The sequence below is a fragment of the Plectropomus leopardus genome, chromosome 12 (assembly GCF_026936395.1).
Source record: "Plectropomus leopardus strain MGB_pleo_1.0 chromosome 12, ASM2693639v1, whole genome shotgun sequence".
Taxonomy (NCBI): domain Eukaryota; kingdom Metazoa; phylum Chordata; class Actinopteri; order Perciformes; family Serranidae; genus Plectropomus; species Plectropomus leopardus.
In genome coordinates this window covers 210,734-226,280 of record NC_142187.1, presented here as the reverse complement: position 1 = coordinate 226,280, position 15,547 = coordinate 210,734, and the positions used below count along the sequence as shown (strand labels likewise).

At 41.1% G+C, this 15,547-nt stretch overlaps 2 protein-coding genes and 1 pseudogene across 2 annotated transcripts in view; 2 read left to right on the top strand and 1 right to left on the bottom strand.

The window, feature by feature from the left end:
* The window catches only part of LOC148187768 (voltage-gated inwardly rectifying potassium channel KCNH2-like), a 100,669-nt gene that overhangs the window by 64,028 nt on the left and 21,094 nt on the right, over positions 1–15,547 (top strand). Inside the window, exons 5-6 of the mRNA XM_088085042.1 lie at positions 260–435; positions 14,939–15,018. Of these exons, the coding sequence (XP_087941168.1) occupies positions 260–435; positions 14,939–15,018 (256 nt within the window). The remainder of the gene's footprint in view (positions 1–259; positions 436–14,938; positions 15,019–15,547) is intronic.
* Positions 4,873–7,058, bottom strand: LOC148187769 (uncharacterized; annotated as a pseudogene).
* Positions 5,555–6,353, top strand: LOC148187770 (uncharacterized). Its single transcript, XM_088085445.1, has one exon. It carries the CDS (start codon positions 5,697–5,699, stop codon positions 6,351–6,353), a length of 657 nt encoding a protein of 218 aa, XP_087941571.1. The 5' UTR covers positions 5,555–5,696.

Below are 15,547 nucleotides of genomic sequence, written 5' to 3'. Positions count from 1 at the left end.
GGACTTGCGATGCAGCTACATGCACTTTGTGCCCAAGGCAAATACTAAACCATAAAATCCAAAGATTTGTATAGGAGTTGTCATTGTGTTTTTTGTTCTGATTAGCCAGTTATGTTAAAATATACATTTCTGTATGGAGTACATTTGTGTTTGTGTGTGTGACCTTCAGACACACTTGGTACTGTTTTGAGGGGTGGACCTCCTTTTAGTGTCAAAAGAACTGACTGACACCCATTTTACAAATGTACATTCTGCCTAGGAAAGAGGAGAGAGGAGGAGGTCGAGAAGAAGACGACTGTCCTTTCCACAGCAGGCAGCCTTCCAGCAGATTAGATGGCAACTGTGGGACATTAAAACATTCCTCCTCAGTGGATGCTATCAAGACTCAGCAGAGTTACTGGGAAAAGAGGCTACAACTGAGACACAGCTGTACTGGTGAGAATAGCACTGCATTAAATCCAGTTCAACCCCTCTCCTCAATACAGAACACTTAAAATTGACCTACTAATCCCAAAAAAAAAAAAGTTGTGGAAAAAAATCCAAACCTACCATCTAAACTGTTTTCCTAAAACACAAATATGTATACCTAAGTTTTTAATGACAAAAGTAAGCAAAAAACCCCTCCTTTTTCCCATCTTGGCTGCTGTGGCACCTCTGCTCTGCTCCCTTGGCAGCTCAACTTCTTTTTCTTTCCTCTCTTACCGTCTTGCAGCTGTTGCTGTCCCTCTGGTGTGGTTGGAGAATGATTGACGAGACACTACTGTTGAAACTTAGAAATATCCAGAGCTTTACAACCCACAATCCTGTCATTATAGGGACAATGGCAAAAAAAGATATTGCTCGGCGAGAGACAGCTCTGGAGATTGGCTTTTCAGGTGATAAATCAAGCTTAATTAATGGATGTCCACAAAGACTTTAAGCTAATGCAGAGGTGGAAGAAGTTTTTCAATCTTTCTCTTAAATAAAAAAATACTAATCACACAGTGCAAAAATACTCAGCTGCAAATATGAGTCCTGTATCAAAAATCTTACTTGAGTATATTAAATAAAACATCACCACACATTAAAAGAAAGCACTAATGATTTGAGAGATGAGGCTGTGTACGTACTTGAAACACATTTTGAAACAGGTCCAGTATTGTGTGCCAGTCCTTCAGCTGGGGTAGCGAGGCAACTTATAATCAAAAATTAGTTTAAAAATATACCAAAACCAACAGCTTAAAATGGCAATAAATCATCCTAAAATGCCATGCTGGCACTGGGCAGTGTTGTAAAAAAACGAAGAGATGACTAAAACTACAAAAACAAAATATTTGTTATTTGTGTTTAAATAAACAGGCAGACTATGGAAGGCTTGGCTTACCATCCCCAGAATTACTTCACCACATGTTTCTCCTTCACCACGGCACACACACACACACACACACACAGAGCAATTTTTTTTCACATAAACATATATATATATATATTAGGGCCGGGCAAGTTAACGCATTATTATCGCATTAACTCATTAATTAATTAACGCTGACAATTATTTTATTGCGCATGAACACAGTTTTTGTTATTTCTTTTATTATTGTAAACATCAATTGCTCACTGGCTTTTATTTCGGAAAAGTCTGTTGCTTACTGCTGCAGCGCTCACAAGAACCAGAAAAGAAATGAATTGGCAGATAAACAAACATGGATAAGGGTACGGAACTTTTACATGGCCATTTTCATTTCATAGTTCTTCCAGACAGTGCAGTCAACAGACCCAAAGTTATTTGTAACCACTGCAGCATTGAATTTTCTTATCACCTAAATGTGAGACACACAGGTGATACCAGCAGTGGAGCGAGGCTTCGGCAGACTAAGTTAGATGCAGCGTGCGGGAGAAGTATAGATAAACAAAGGCAAGAGAAGCTAACAAATGCCATAGCTAAGTGGATAGCTACAGACTGCAGGCCGATTAATGTTGTGGAAGATGTCGATCTAAGAAACGTTCTCAGAATCACAACAAATGACGGTAGTTATGAGATTCCCTCAAGACGCACCATCTCATAAGAATGCACGAGTTGTATGAAAAGGAGAGTACTGCAAAAGCAACGACTATACAATGTGCACCCTCTGTTGCTCTCACTGGGGACTACTGGACATCACTGGGTAACAACAATTGCCTTGGAGTTACAGTGCATTATATTGATGAACAGTGGGAGCTGCATTCACATACCCCTATTATCCTATATGGCCATAGCCAAGGGTTCCATAGCCAATACGAGAAGTAAGGGTGATGGTGGACACCCCTGTCTAGTTGACTGTTGAAGAGTGAATGGCTTGGAGACATTATTATTGGTCAATATTTGAGTGGTTGGGCTTGTGTACAATAGTTTTAGGAAGTTCAGAAAATGCTGGTGCACGTTAAAAAGACAGCCCCACTCAATTCCATCAAAACCTTGGTGTGCGTCCAAGCACAGCATAGTTGTTTCTTTACAATTATATTTTCCATGCAATATATTCAAAACACACCAAATATTATGAAAACCCTGTCTATTTTTAACAAAACCATTTTGATTGTTACTGACAAGTGGTGGGAGATATGTTTCTAGTCTTCTGGCCAAAACTTAAAAAACTTTGATGCTGCACCATCAGAGTGTAAGTGCATATGAACGGTTACTGAGTAGCAGGTGGCACCTCATACGATAGCGTTGGCCACCAGTGTGTGAATGTGTGTGTGAATGGGTGAATGTGACATACAGTGTGAAAGCGCTTTGAGTGGTCAAAAAGACTAGAAAAGCACTATACAAGTACAGTTCATTTACCATTTAACTGGAAATCTCCATCTCCTAGTATTGCAAATAAATGCATCTACATGTAATGTAGATGTACATGTTTTAGCCAAAGTTCAGAGGATACCAAATAATAATCGATTCATGACCCATATGTACTTGAGTAACAAGAATATTCTGTTTTATCTGGATGTAGTTTCCTCCAGATTTCAACCAAATTTAGATCTTTACATGATTGTAGCAATATTTTTCTTGTCTGTACATGAGTGGAGTCAACAGTAGTAGCGCAATACTTTTCTGGTACTGAAGTAATGATAATAAGAGAGGAAGAGGTCTTGAGAGAATGTTGGCTTATTGTTGTATAAGCTATAGATACAAACCAGATTTACCTTAAATGTGAATATATTTCCTTGGATAATAATACTCTATATGTTCCAAATTGATCCCAAATCACCTTAATAATTTGAAACATTATGTTTTTATGTATTAGTATAAACACTCCTCAGACTTTCTTTATGTTTCCTTTATTTTTGCTATTTCTGTCAGCCCCCTAACATTCCAACTAGTAATTTTTATTTTGGACAAATGTATTATATAATTTCCAGATTGAAAGGTAGTCCTGTCCAATGGGAAAATGACAACTTCAGACATAAAAAAACACTTCTTTTAAACAGCCTGTGAAAATAACAGATAATTTAAAAAAAGATAAACAGATGTTTTAAAAATATAACCTCCTGCCAGATATCTTCCCTCCCCCAGCCTTGAGCACTTCCTCAACTGAAGTGCTATGAACCTGAACATTATTTCCCATATTTCCCAAAGTGCAAAAAAATGGCTGGGGTACACTGATCCACATTTATATGAGGAGCAGCTAATCTATGTGAACCCACCTCACCAGCTGTGCAGTTTATTGTTTAAAAACTTTTATTCTCCCTGATCATTCAATACAACAGATATATAATCGATTATTTAGTCATAAACAATAATAACCCTAACCCTAACCCACAGACCCCTGTATCTTTACAGAGTTAAGTGAGTAAAGTGAGTAAAGAGGTACCTGAAAGCAAAGAGAGAAATAAATTCATTCATTTTAAAAGTCCCTCTGTATCGTAATCGTAATGCAGACAACATTTTAAGAGTAAAATAGCTGAAAACAGATGAAATGCTTTCCTGATCTTAAGTAAATGAATGAGAGAGAGACGTGGTAGAACCAGACCTATTTCCCGCTCCATCAGTACTTTCATTATTAATGAGTTGAGGTTTACCCTTCTTACCACTTGTCAGGTCAAGTCAATTTTATTTATAGAGCCCATTATCACAAAACATGGTTTGCCTCAGAGGGCTTTACAATGTACATTTGAACTTTGAAACTTAACTTAACTTTCGTAACTTTGAAAAAGAACCCCTGTAACGAGGAAAAAAAAAGAAGAAACCTCAGGAAGAGCGGCAGAGGATGATGAGGGATCCCTCTTCCAGGACGGACAGATGTGCAATAGTCGTAGATAACAAATGAAGTACAATTGTGGCAAAAAGATAAGGGGGGGGGGTTGGAACTATGGAAACAGACGCATGTCATAACACAATAACGATAGGTGCGAAATTATCAAATGCACTCTATGATGATGTTGTGGGTGTTGTGGAAAGGACAGGGATTTCAACTGAGTACAAGAAAATTGTGCGTTTCATCTCAGTATTTGTTGTAGTGAAAATAATATCTATATAATGCTGAGGCCTACAGGCCATGAATACCAAATAGAAGTTCAAAACGTGTAATGTTTCCAAAAAGTTTAGTTGACAAAAAGATATAACATGACATTAGGTAATAATGTATACGGACTTTTGTATATGTATGTGATATATATGTATGTATATGGATTTTTAATCATCTAAAAATAGATTGGTTCTTTTTGGCCTGCGAACTTTAGGATAATTTAGCTGAAATGAACAGGACAGGAGGGTTAACTCTGGAGCATTATATGGTAGCCCTCCCAACTAGAGACCTGTGATGTAGTTGGTACTAATAGATGCCTTCGATGATCTAGTTTACTATTATATCATTATCTTCTAGCCAGTTTTAAAACTGAGCCAGCTACAGCAGGTTATGTTTACCAGTATTGGTCTGCCTCACCTGTAGCTCCGCCTGTGACACCTGCTGCTTCTCCACATTTTTTGACCAGACATTTGGCCACTGCTCCAGTACTGGACCACTGCAGTGCAAATGTATTCATGATTTTGACCTTGTTCAGCCCATTTAGCTTACTTTTCAGAACTTGCCTTAATCTGTGAAGGTACTAGGTGGTGTCTGACTTCCTTGCGGCCTCATCATATATCCCATTTGCCTGTGGGATTCCAAGGTACTTGTAACTGTCCTGTACATCCACTATATATGAGGACAACAGGTCTCAATGACTACAGACCCGTCGCCTTGACCTCTGTGGTTATGAAGTCATTTGAGCGCCTCATGCTTCCACACATCAAAGACATTACTGACTCACACCTGGACCCTCTACAGGTTGCCTACAGAGCCAACAGGTCTGTAGATGATGGAGTTAATCTGGCCTTGCATTTCATCCTCCAGCACCTGGACTCCCCAGGATCCTATGCCAGGATCCTGTTTGTGGATTTCAGCTCTGCTTTCAACACAATCATCCCAGCTCTCCTGCAGGACAAGCTCTCCCAGCTGAACGTGCCAGACTCCACTTGCAGGTGGATCACAGACTTCCTGTCTGACAGGAGGCAGCATGTAAAGCTGGGAAAACACATCTCTGACTCCTGGACTATCAGCACTGGATCCCCTCAGGGCTGTGTTCTTTCCCCTCTGCTATTCTCCCTGTACACCAACAGCTGCACCTCCAGTCACCAGTCTGTCAAGCTCCTGAAGTTCACGGACGACACGACCCTCATTGGGCTCATCTCTGATGGAGATGAGATGCTCATCTCTGATGGAGATGAGTGCGCCTACAGGAGGGAGACAGACCATCTGGTGTCCTGGTGCAGCTTGAACAATCTGGAGCTCAACGCTCTAAAGACAGTGGAGATGATTGTAGACTTCAGAAGGAACACAGCCCCACTCACCCCCATCACCCTGAGAGACTCTCCAGTGGTCACGGTGGAGTCCTTCTGCTTCCTGGGCACCATCATCACCCAGGACCTCAAGTGGGAGCTGAACATCAGCTCTCTTACTAAAAAAGCCCAACAGAGGATGTACTTCCTGCGGCAACTGAGGAAGTTCAACCTGCCAGTGAAGATGATAGTGCACTTCTACACCTCCATCATCGAGTCCATCCTCACCTCCTCCATCACCATCTGGTACGCTGCAGCTACTGCCAAGGACAAGCGCAGGCTGCAGTGTATCATCCGCTCTGCTGAGAAGGTCATCGGCTGCAGTCTGCCTTCCCTCCAGGACCTGTACGCCTCCAGGACTCTGAGGCATGCAGGTAAGATTGTGGCCGATCCCTCCCACCCTGGACACAAACTCTTTCAATCACTCCCCTCTGGCAGGAGGCTTCGGTCCATCAAGACCAGAACCTCACGCCACAAGTACAGTTTCTTCCCGTCTGCCACCGGCCTCATAAACAAGGCCTAGGTCCCCCACTGACGCACTCTCCTCATAGACTGTACGTTACATTACTGTGTTCATTAATGCACATCACCGGCACTGCTGCTCGTCATGCGGCACATCCACACCATAAAGTTGCACTCAAACCTGTATAAATGTGAATTTCAATGTAAATATCAATACTAGACTTGCATCTTTTATATTGTTATATTTTATATTTCATATTTGTATCTTCTATTTTATCTGTTTTCTTTTTTTCTATATTTATGTTGCACCAAACCACCAGAACAAATTCCTCGTATTGTGTTAACTATACCTGGCAATAAATCTTTTCTGATTCTGATTCTGATTCTGATTCTGATATTAGCCTCTGGTAGTTCAACCCCTTAAGTTGTGACCATCTTGCCTCTCTTAGATACCATGCGTCCACACTTATCCAGCCTGAATGACATCCTGATGTCGTTGCTGTAGATCCTGGTGATGTGGATCAGCGGGTCAATGTCCCGCTCACTCTTAGTGTACAGCTTGATGTCATCCATGTAGAGGAGGTGGCTAATGGTTGCTCTACTTTGCAATGGGTATCCATAGCCTCTTGTTGATGATCTGGCTCAGGGGATTCAGACCTATGCAGAACAGCAGTGAGGACAGAGCATCACCGTGGTATATGCTGCATTTGATGGTCACTTGGGCATTGGGTCTTGGGTCTTGAGGTGAAGGCTTCCAGTCCCACATTACCCTTTCTGTGGACACTTCCAGTGTCCTGGAAGCCTTCATCAGGAATTCCAAGATCCATGTATGTGGCAATGAGTCATAGGGTCTCTTATAGTCAATCCAGACGGTGCACAGATTGGTCTGTCTGGTTTTCCAGTCTCAGCTGACTGCTCTGTCAACCAATAGTTGTGTTTGGCTCCCCTGGTCTTACTGGTGATAACTGTAAACCCCACTCTAACCCGTTGTCCTAGCTCCCCCTTGCCGTAGCATTGTTGTTATACCTCTTTAATCTCTAGTTGTGATAGCAGCTTGCAATTGCAGATGTTGGAACACTGAGCAAGCAGTCATTTCTTGGTTAGTGTGGATGATGGGCTTCAAAGTAACGATTAGTCCCATATCCTCTGCATAGATCCCCTCTTGCTGGGATTGCTCCTATAGCACCATTCCAACAGTCCCACATTACCCTTTCTGTTTTACCACTCTCTTGCTTCACAACCCCAGTCAACTGTTCCAAAGTCAGTGTCAATGTCACTGAGCTATCCAGCATATACAGTATATATATATATATATATATATATATATAGAGAGAGAGAGAGAGAGAGAGAGAGAGAGAGAGAGAGAGAGAGAGAGAGATCAGGGTTAGAATCCCGCATCAGGGCATGAGAATATCTGGTGAGGACCCTTAAGTAAGGTCCATTGTCATGGTTCCTGCATTCTCCTCCTCCCCTTCACTGCCAGTATTTTTCCATTCACCTCACTCTGACCTGCTCTACCCGCCAGCCACGCCCACTGCTGCAGCCTGCTCTCTCCCACAGCTGCAGCTCATCACCAATCAGTCCTGTATTTAAGACACTCCTACACGTTCACTCACTGCCAGATTGTTCCTCTGCCATGCATGACTTTCCAGCGTTCCTTTGCCAGATTACCAGTTGCCGACTCAGCCTGTTCCCGACCAACCCTTCGTGCCTGCCACCCGGTGTACCTACCTGCCTTCTGTCCCTGACCACGTGCTTCGCTTCGGCGTTCTGCAAATCTGACGGCTTCACTGGCAAAGACCTCCCCGCTCGACCACGACGATCCTTCAGCCTGCTCCTCGACGGTACCGTTGCATTCTCGGACTGTTTCCTCGGCTACGGATCCTCTGCCTGTCCCCGACCACGACCCAGCGTTATTCCCGACGACGCTTTCACACGTGTTGTCGACTCTTCGAGCTACGGGGTTTCCTGCTCTCCAGCCTTGATTCCAGTTTCGTGTCTTCACCTCGTTGGATTCCCAGAGACATTAATTGGGTAATTCACCCGAAGAACGGACTGAATATTCGTGAGCTGAACTTTATTTGTGTTGGTTATAATAAAGGTTATTACCAACTGACATTAAGTGTTGGTGTACTGCATCTGGGTTCATACACACCCCGTTTCATCCATGATAGGCAGTTTTCTACGGTGATTCTGTATTCAGGGTGGAGAAAAAGGATAATGCTTCATTCAGGCAACATTTAATTCAAATAAGAGTACAAGGACACAAATATAATCACAATTGTAAGTACAATGAAGATGACGACGAATAAAGATGAGTAAAAACCAAGATAAAAAAAGGACAGATACAAATGAAGACAAGTGCTCAGAAAAGACTGACATAGAACATAGAAAGCTGGATGACACTGGGGGGACTGGGTATTATACTCCCTTAGGACTTAAACTGGTCCCCAGCCCCCCTTTGAGTTCCTTCCAAGCAAGATGGGGGGTGAGTTAGAGCATTCCACAGTGCCTTAAATGTGAGTGACTTAATGTCAGGAGCAATGCCTTGAATAGCCTCTGGGCTGAGTGGATACTGTCTTTTACATGGTCATTTGTGTAATCTCTCGTACTTGGTGAGACGTGACACACATTGCAAACATTCAGGAGCCTCTGACATTAGGGCTAAAATCTCTGCTCCTGATTCTATAACAAATGTCAAATTAACGCCCTGTACCTTAAGATTTACTATAGGAGGTGTCTTGGAATCTAATGTTAACTTAACAAATTGTTGGTATGCAACAACTGGTTTGTCAATGTTATCACTTGTCTGTAACTCCTGATTTCCACCAGATCCATGTGCGGTCTGGCTCCAAACTGTCACGGTAGATGGAGCAAATAGATTACACTCTAGTCTATGTATTAACTTCCACTGGCTTTGCTGCAATGCGAATTGACTCCGTCTCAGCTCCGTCAGTCCGGACACTTGCGGATCAGATACGCAAGGCTCCTATTTTCGCCAGATGCCAACACACGGTGGAAGTCCTGGGTCAGTGTTTCTGTCTGTGTGCTGCTCAATGCTCTGACCTGTCTCCTATGGCTGCATCACCAGCAATCCTCCTGATCTTGTCCCTCATGTTCATCAATCCAAGGAGTAGCACAATCACATGCCATATGTCCAAAGACTTCACATCTGTAGCACCTCAGCTTGTGGCCATCAGTGCTGCTGTACTGCTCTTGAGGCACCGGACGTGGAACCCATCTCCATCACCCATCTGTTCCCTTTGTTGTTCTCCCAGTGTTTTCCTTAATGTTGTGGTGCCCCTTGCTGATAAAACATGAATCTACCTTATTCCTCTTAGCATGCAAGACATGTGTCAAGACAATTACAATGGGTTGAGTTTCCCAGCCAATACAGGTAACCATGACACAGTTTCTGAGGTCTGGATGGAGATCATCACCAGGGCAGTCTTTACCAGGTCTCTGTAAGCTTCATTTTCTGCGTCAATACCAAAGCGATCTGGAAGACAGTTTCCATGCATGTATGATAATCAGCAACCAAAGCGATCTGGAAGACAGTTTCCATGCATGTACGATAATCAGCAACTGACTCACCCTCCTTCTGCTTGGTGTTGTGGATTTCAGACAAGCAGATCCTCAAGGGAAAAGTGGTATGCACTACCTCATAAGTGCTGCCTCAGCCTATCCATCATTGTGATAAATTCCCCTAATCCAACTGCCTCTACTTCCTGCAGAATTGAAGTATACATGGCCAATATCTGTTGCATTGCTGTGGCTTCCAGTCTTTTGTGGGTCAGACAACTCCTCTGCAACCTCCTTCCGTTCATCTGGCTGCCATGGCCTGTACACAAACAATTCTGGATCCCAGTTGCTATGTGCTTGGTTCCGTGTTGGTCATGGCTGAGGATTGAGAAAACTCATTATAGGCATTTGGTGCACGCCTCTTTTGTCCACTTGGACACAACCAATCATTGAAAGATACTGCTGTTGGAGAAAGAGTGTTCTTGGGAGAAGCAAGGTTAGTCTTTGTCTCTTTGGGGGTCAGATGGAGAGAAGAAAGGTCACGGTATAATGAAACCATTTGTCTATCATTAATTCAGAAAGAGGTTAAAGTAAAGGTTTTAATTTCCATGTTTATTTCTCCATGTTTGAACTGACTCACTTGGACATATATGCTTAAGCCTCCAATAGGCTTATCATTCCCAAAAAATTCACAGTCACACTGATCTTCCCAAAGTATGGTTGGATCTTATCAAGCGTACACTAACTATGAGCATCTAATTCAAGTGGGTGGTATATATGACACATTTGTTCTAAGCAATCCAGCCCTTCAGTACATAACTATTTGCCCTCAACACTGATTTGAGCCACCACAAAGTTTATTATTTATGTACCTATTTCATAGATTTCCCAGACATATATACACATATATAATGTACTAGAATTTATAGTGAACTAGAAAATGCATTTCCTGCGGAACATGCGTGTGGATGCTTAGAGCTGAAATTTGCTTAAACCACAGCTAAAAAATGCAGAAAAGTATTGCTGAAAATGTAGAAATATATTGCTGAAAATGCAGAAATATATATAGCTGAAAAGGCAGAAATACATAGCTGAAATTGTAGAAATTTATAGCTGAAAATGCAGAAGTATATAGCTGAAAATGATGAAATATACTAAAAATTGCCGAAAAATATATGAAAAAATGGCAAAAATGAAGGCTGAATTGCTTTAAACTGAAGAAGCTACGAGTTGAACTGGAAGAGCATCAAAGGAATGAGTTGATGTTAACTGAAAAGGTTTAATAATTTTTTTAAAATCTTTTGAGGCATAAAATGTAGAAAATAAAATGAGAGCCATAACTGTCCTTGAACAGCACAACATTTTGACATTTAGATGGTTTCTGTAGCTCAAAGTATGCAGAAGTAGCAGTTTAGCAAAAAAATGTATAGGAGAAGTATTACTAGGAGTATTAATAGGAAGTAAAGGAAACAGCAGTATACCTGTCACTACAAGGGGAAATAATAGTAAAAGAAGCAGTAATGCAGTAGTAGAAAAAGATGTATTTACAGTAGCAATAATAGTGTGGTAATAGTATAAGAAGTATAAGAGAAGTATAAGAATAGTACAAGAAGGAGTACAAAACTACCGATGTTAGCAGTAATGGTAGTAATAACACTAGTAGGAGTAATAGCTGTTTAGAACTACTTCAGAAAGACACGGAGACACAAAGAGAGGGACAAACATAAAGCCACAGAGAAAGAGTGAAGGAGAGAGAAACAAAGATAGACACACAGAGAGAAAAAGACAGAGACAAGCAGAAAGACAGAGAGAGACAGACACAGAGAGTAAGAGAGACAGATAGACAGAGAGACACAGAAAGACAGTCAAAGAGACAAAGAGAGAGAGAGAAAGGTAGAAAGACAGACAGACAAATAGAAAGACATAGAGAGAGAAACAGATAGTGAGAAAGCAAGAGACAGGCAGACTGACAGAAAGAGAGACAGACTCAGAGTAAGAGAGACAGAGAGACACAGAAAGATAAAGAGATAAAGAGAGAAAGGTAGAGAGACAGACAGATAGAAAGACAGAGACAGACATAGAGTGAAAGAGAGACATACAGACAGAGAGACACACAAAGACAGACAAAGAGAAACAGAGGAGGAGACAGATAAAAAGACACAGAGAGACAGACAGACAAAGAGATGCAGAGAGAGATGGACAGACAGAGACAGACAGAGAGAGAGAGACAGAGAGACAGGCAGAGAGACACACTTGTGGGCACTCGTGGACCATTAATAACTAACTGGCAACTTAATTGGCCACAAGGGCCAAATGAGGGCCCACTACACCTGAGGGGCCACAAGGGCCAATCCTGGTAATATAAAGGGTCAGTTAACCATTAATTATTAATTATCATTATTAGTAATTACAAGTAGACCAGGCATCACTAACTGGCATCTGTGTATTGGAAAAGTCACACACATACCAGGATGGCTCTGTGTGTATGTGTGTGTGTGTGTGTGTGCGCGTGTGTAAGTGTCCGTTGCCATGGTAATTAATGGCCTAGGTGTACCCCTCCTCTCCCGCCTCTCCTCTCAGGTCAGCTCAAAGGAGGCAGCTGAATTTGATGGAAATGTCCCTGTCAAACTCCTCAATTTTACAGCCATGCCTTTCACCAAATAGCCAAAACATTGCAATGGGAAGAAAAAGGAGGTTCTCCCAAACACACACATATCATTTTTGTCTGAAAAAAATTCTGATAAATTGCCCAAATCATTGTGCAAGAAACAGTCTCCTCAGCCATTTTCCTGAAATTTCTCATCTCATCTGTATTGGAGTAAATGGGGAATTTTTGGGGTCTCCCTTCCTTTTGAGGTCCTATGAGCCAGCTGTCTTGGGTTGTTGGCTTTCAAACCTGCATTAATCCGACCTCCACAAATTTTCCTACATTCGGATATACAAATTGTGTATATTGACTGCTAGCCATGGGAGTAGCTCCAATTTGTTCAGAAAAAAAAAAAAAAAGATTATTTTTCATTATTTTTCCTCTACACTCTACTGAGATCCTCTCCACTCTAGCCACGAACATTCCATCTCCATTTGACTCCATTATAAATGCAGAAATCATCTGAAAAGAGCATAAAACTTAAATCGCCAAAACTGAAAAACCGTAAAAGATACAAAAGAGCATACCAAAGGAGATGATGGGATTGGGACCTGTTCAAAGTTTAAATGGAGTCTCTAGCTGAAAGTATGCAAAAGCAGTAGGCTTTGAAAGTGGAGTGGGTTAAAGAGAATTTGAAAATTTCCCCATACATTTAAATGGGAAAAAAGTTTAAAAACCTTAATAGTTTAAAATGTGTAAAGAGTAGAAATGAGAAAAGTCATTCCAATAATGTCCTGAACGAGCTGAATGTTCTGATAGTTGAATGGTTTAAATAGCACAAAGTATGCAGAAGGAGTAACGGTCCAAAAAATGTACAGAAGGTGAAATAAGAACAAGAATAAAGAAAAGAAGAACAATAGTTTGGATGCATAAGCATCCACACTAATTATAGTATATATCAGTATATTGTATCATATTATGCAATACTATAATTCAGAATTTGTTTTCCTCCTCCCTCTTATGACCTCCTTTTTTAAATTTTTTTCATTTTCTTTCCCTCTGTCAGTTCTAAAAAAACGCTTTCTGGAATTACATAGAGCTGGTCTAAATATCACAGAGGATTTATATGCAAATGAGCTACACTCTCACAAAGGCAATACCATGGAGATGCAACCACTCAAGAGTTTCAAAACCGCTTTTAAATGAAACTTGCTGCATAGAGGGTGATTGGCTGCCATATCCATCTCTCCAAGAGCTGTACACCTCCAGGGCCCTCAGGCATGCCCGTAATTTGTGGCCAACTCCTTTTACTCTGGACACAGACTTTTTGATACCCTCCCCTCTGGCAAGAGTCAAGAACAAGAACAAAACCTCACATTTCAAGAACAGTTTCTTCCCCTCTGCTGTCAGCATCATGAACAATGCTCCGGCCCTTCCCCCTCCCCCACCCCCGGCATGACACAGGCTCTTATCCAGCCCAAGAGTCTGAGGACATTATATTATGTTAGAATCCATTATGTTAGAATCCATGGTGTATGCAGTTCTAACTTAAAAGTTCTAACTTTTTAAGGTAAATACAGCAGATTTTGTACATTTCATGTTTTGAACAAAAAAATCATAATAAATCACTAAGATGACCCACAGAGCTGAAATCTTTTCTGCATATCCACTGAATTGTGACAGAGGTTTGCCTCACTGCAACTTTTAGAAGTTCGTCACTATATTTTTAGAATATGCAAAATCCATTCATATCTATATCTCCACAAGTCTTTGTTCTTGCTACAGAAATTGATATAGACATTCTCTGGATACTCAATCTCACATGTTTTGGTTTAACGGTGAGCCCTAAGTGATATTCAGTCTCTTATTGTAATTTGCACTGTATGCACAACATTTTCTAATTCATCAAATTTTTTTACCAAATGTCACCAAAATATTTGACAATTTTCAAAACCTGCATTATGATAAAAACACCAAAAATACTTCAAGTTTGAAGATTGACAAACCATTGCCTCAAGTTGTCAGGTGTGTGAGAAGTGATGTCTTCCTAGTGGTCAGTGAGTAAGTCACCTAGTCTTTGGATACAAAGGCTGAGGGTTTCGACCTCCCTGTATCTGCCCTCTGCAGCTCACTTATCCTGTACTACTTCATCACCTGGTGGGTGGAGTTGAAGAGGTTGCCAGGAAACTGAATCTTGGGTATTTTTGATTGTTGTAGTTGGCAAGAATCAGCTCCCTGGGTTATTTGTTCAGTTCTAATAGGTGGCTGACTACGAATGTTAAGAGTTCAATTCCTGCTTGTGACATCCTGCAGGTAGCCTGTATTATTACATTTTCCAGGAAGTTTTGCCACTTTTCACATAGGAGCTCTATCAGTGTATGAATGAATAGAAATGCAATGCATTACAGTTCTGCAAAAATATTGGAAAAATGTTCAATACAAATGCTACTGAGCAAAATACAGTCTTACTGAGGGTCACAAGTCATATTTGGTTTTGATACACTGTAACAAAAGTTCTTCCCTCTGTTTTTCTGCAGCTGGTATGGTAACCATCAGAAGGAGCAGTGTACCAGTGGGAACATCAGACATAGATTTGGACTGCCTTACCAACAATCAGGTAATACATCCTGGACATAGACTTTTACACACACACACACACACACTTCTCAGTTTTACAAGATGCTCCAAAGATGTTCCAACATGTGAGGCAACAAAAAATAAGCTGTGAAAATAAAATGTAATAGCCTGAACCATGCAGAAAATAACTGCTGCATTGAAATCTGAATTACTTGGCTCTGTAAACCTTTACGTGGAGATTTTCATATACTAAGGATAGCCTTTTGAGTGGGTGGCTTGTGGTTTTTAAGTTATCATTTCATTGTAGTTTAGCCTGTAAAATATCATTACCTCACTGATAATCTAAAAACTAGAGAAGCACAAATTTCTTGGCCGTACATCGGTATTGATATTCATTATAGTTGATCATCAACCATCAGCCTACTGGCATATATATGGTTACATTGACCAATGGCAGGGACTGATGGTTTTGTGTTACATCGATTTTGCTCAGGTTGCTCAGGTTGCTGAGTTCTAGACTAACAGCTTCCTGTTGTTTTGGGGACAATAGAAATATTTTGAGAAAGAGA

Excerpts from the sequence above, each read along its gene's own strand:
- LOC148187770 (XM_088085445.1), top strand. The coding sequence starts at position 5,697 with ATGCTCATCTCTGATGGAGATGAGTGCGCCTACAGGAGGGAGACAGAC.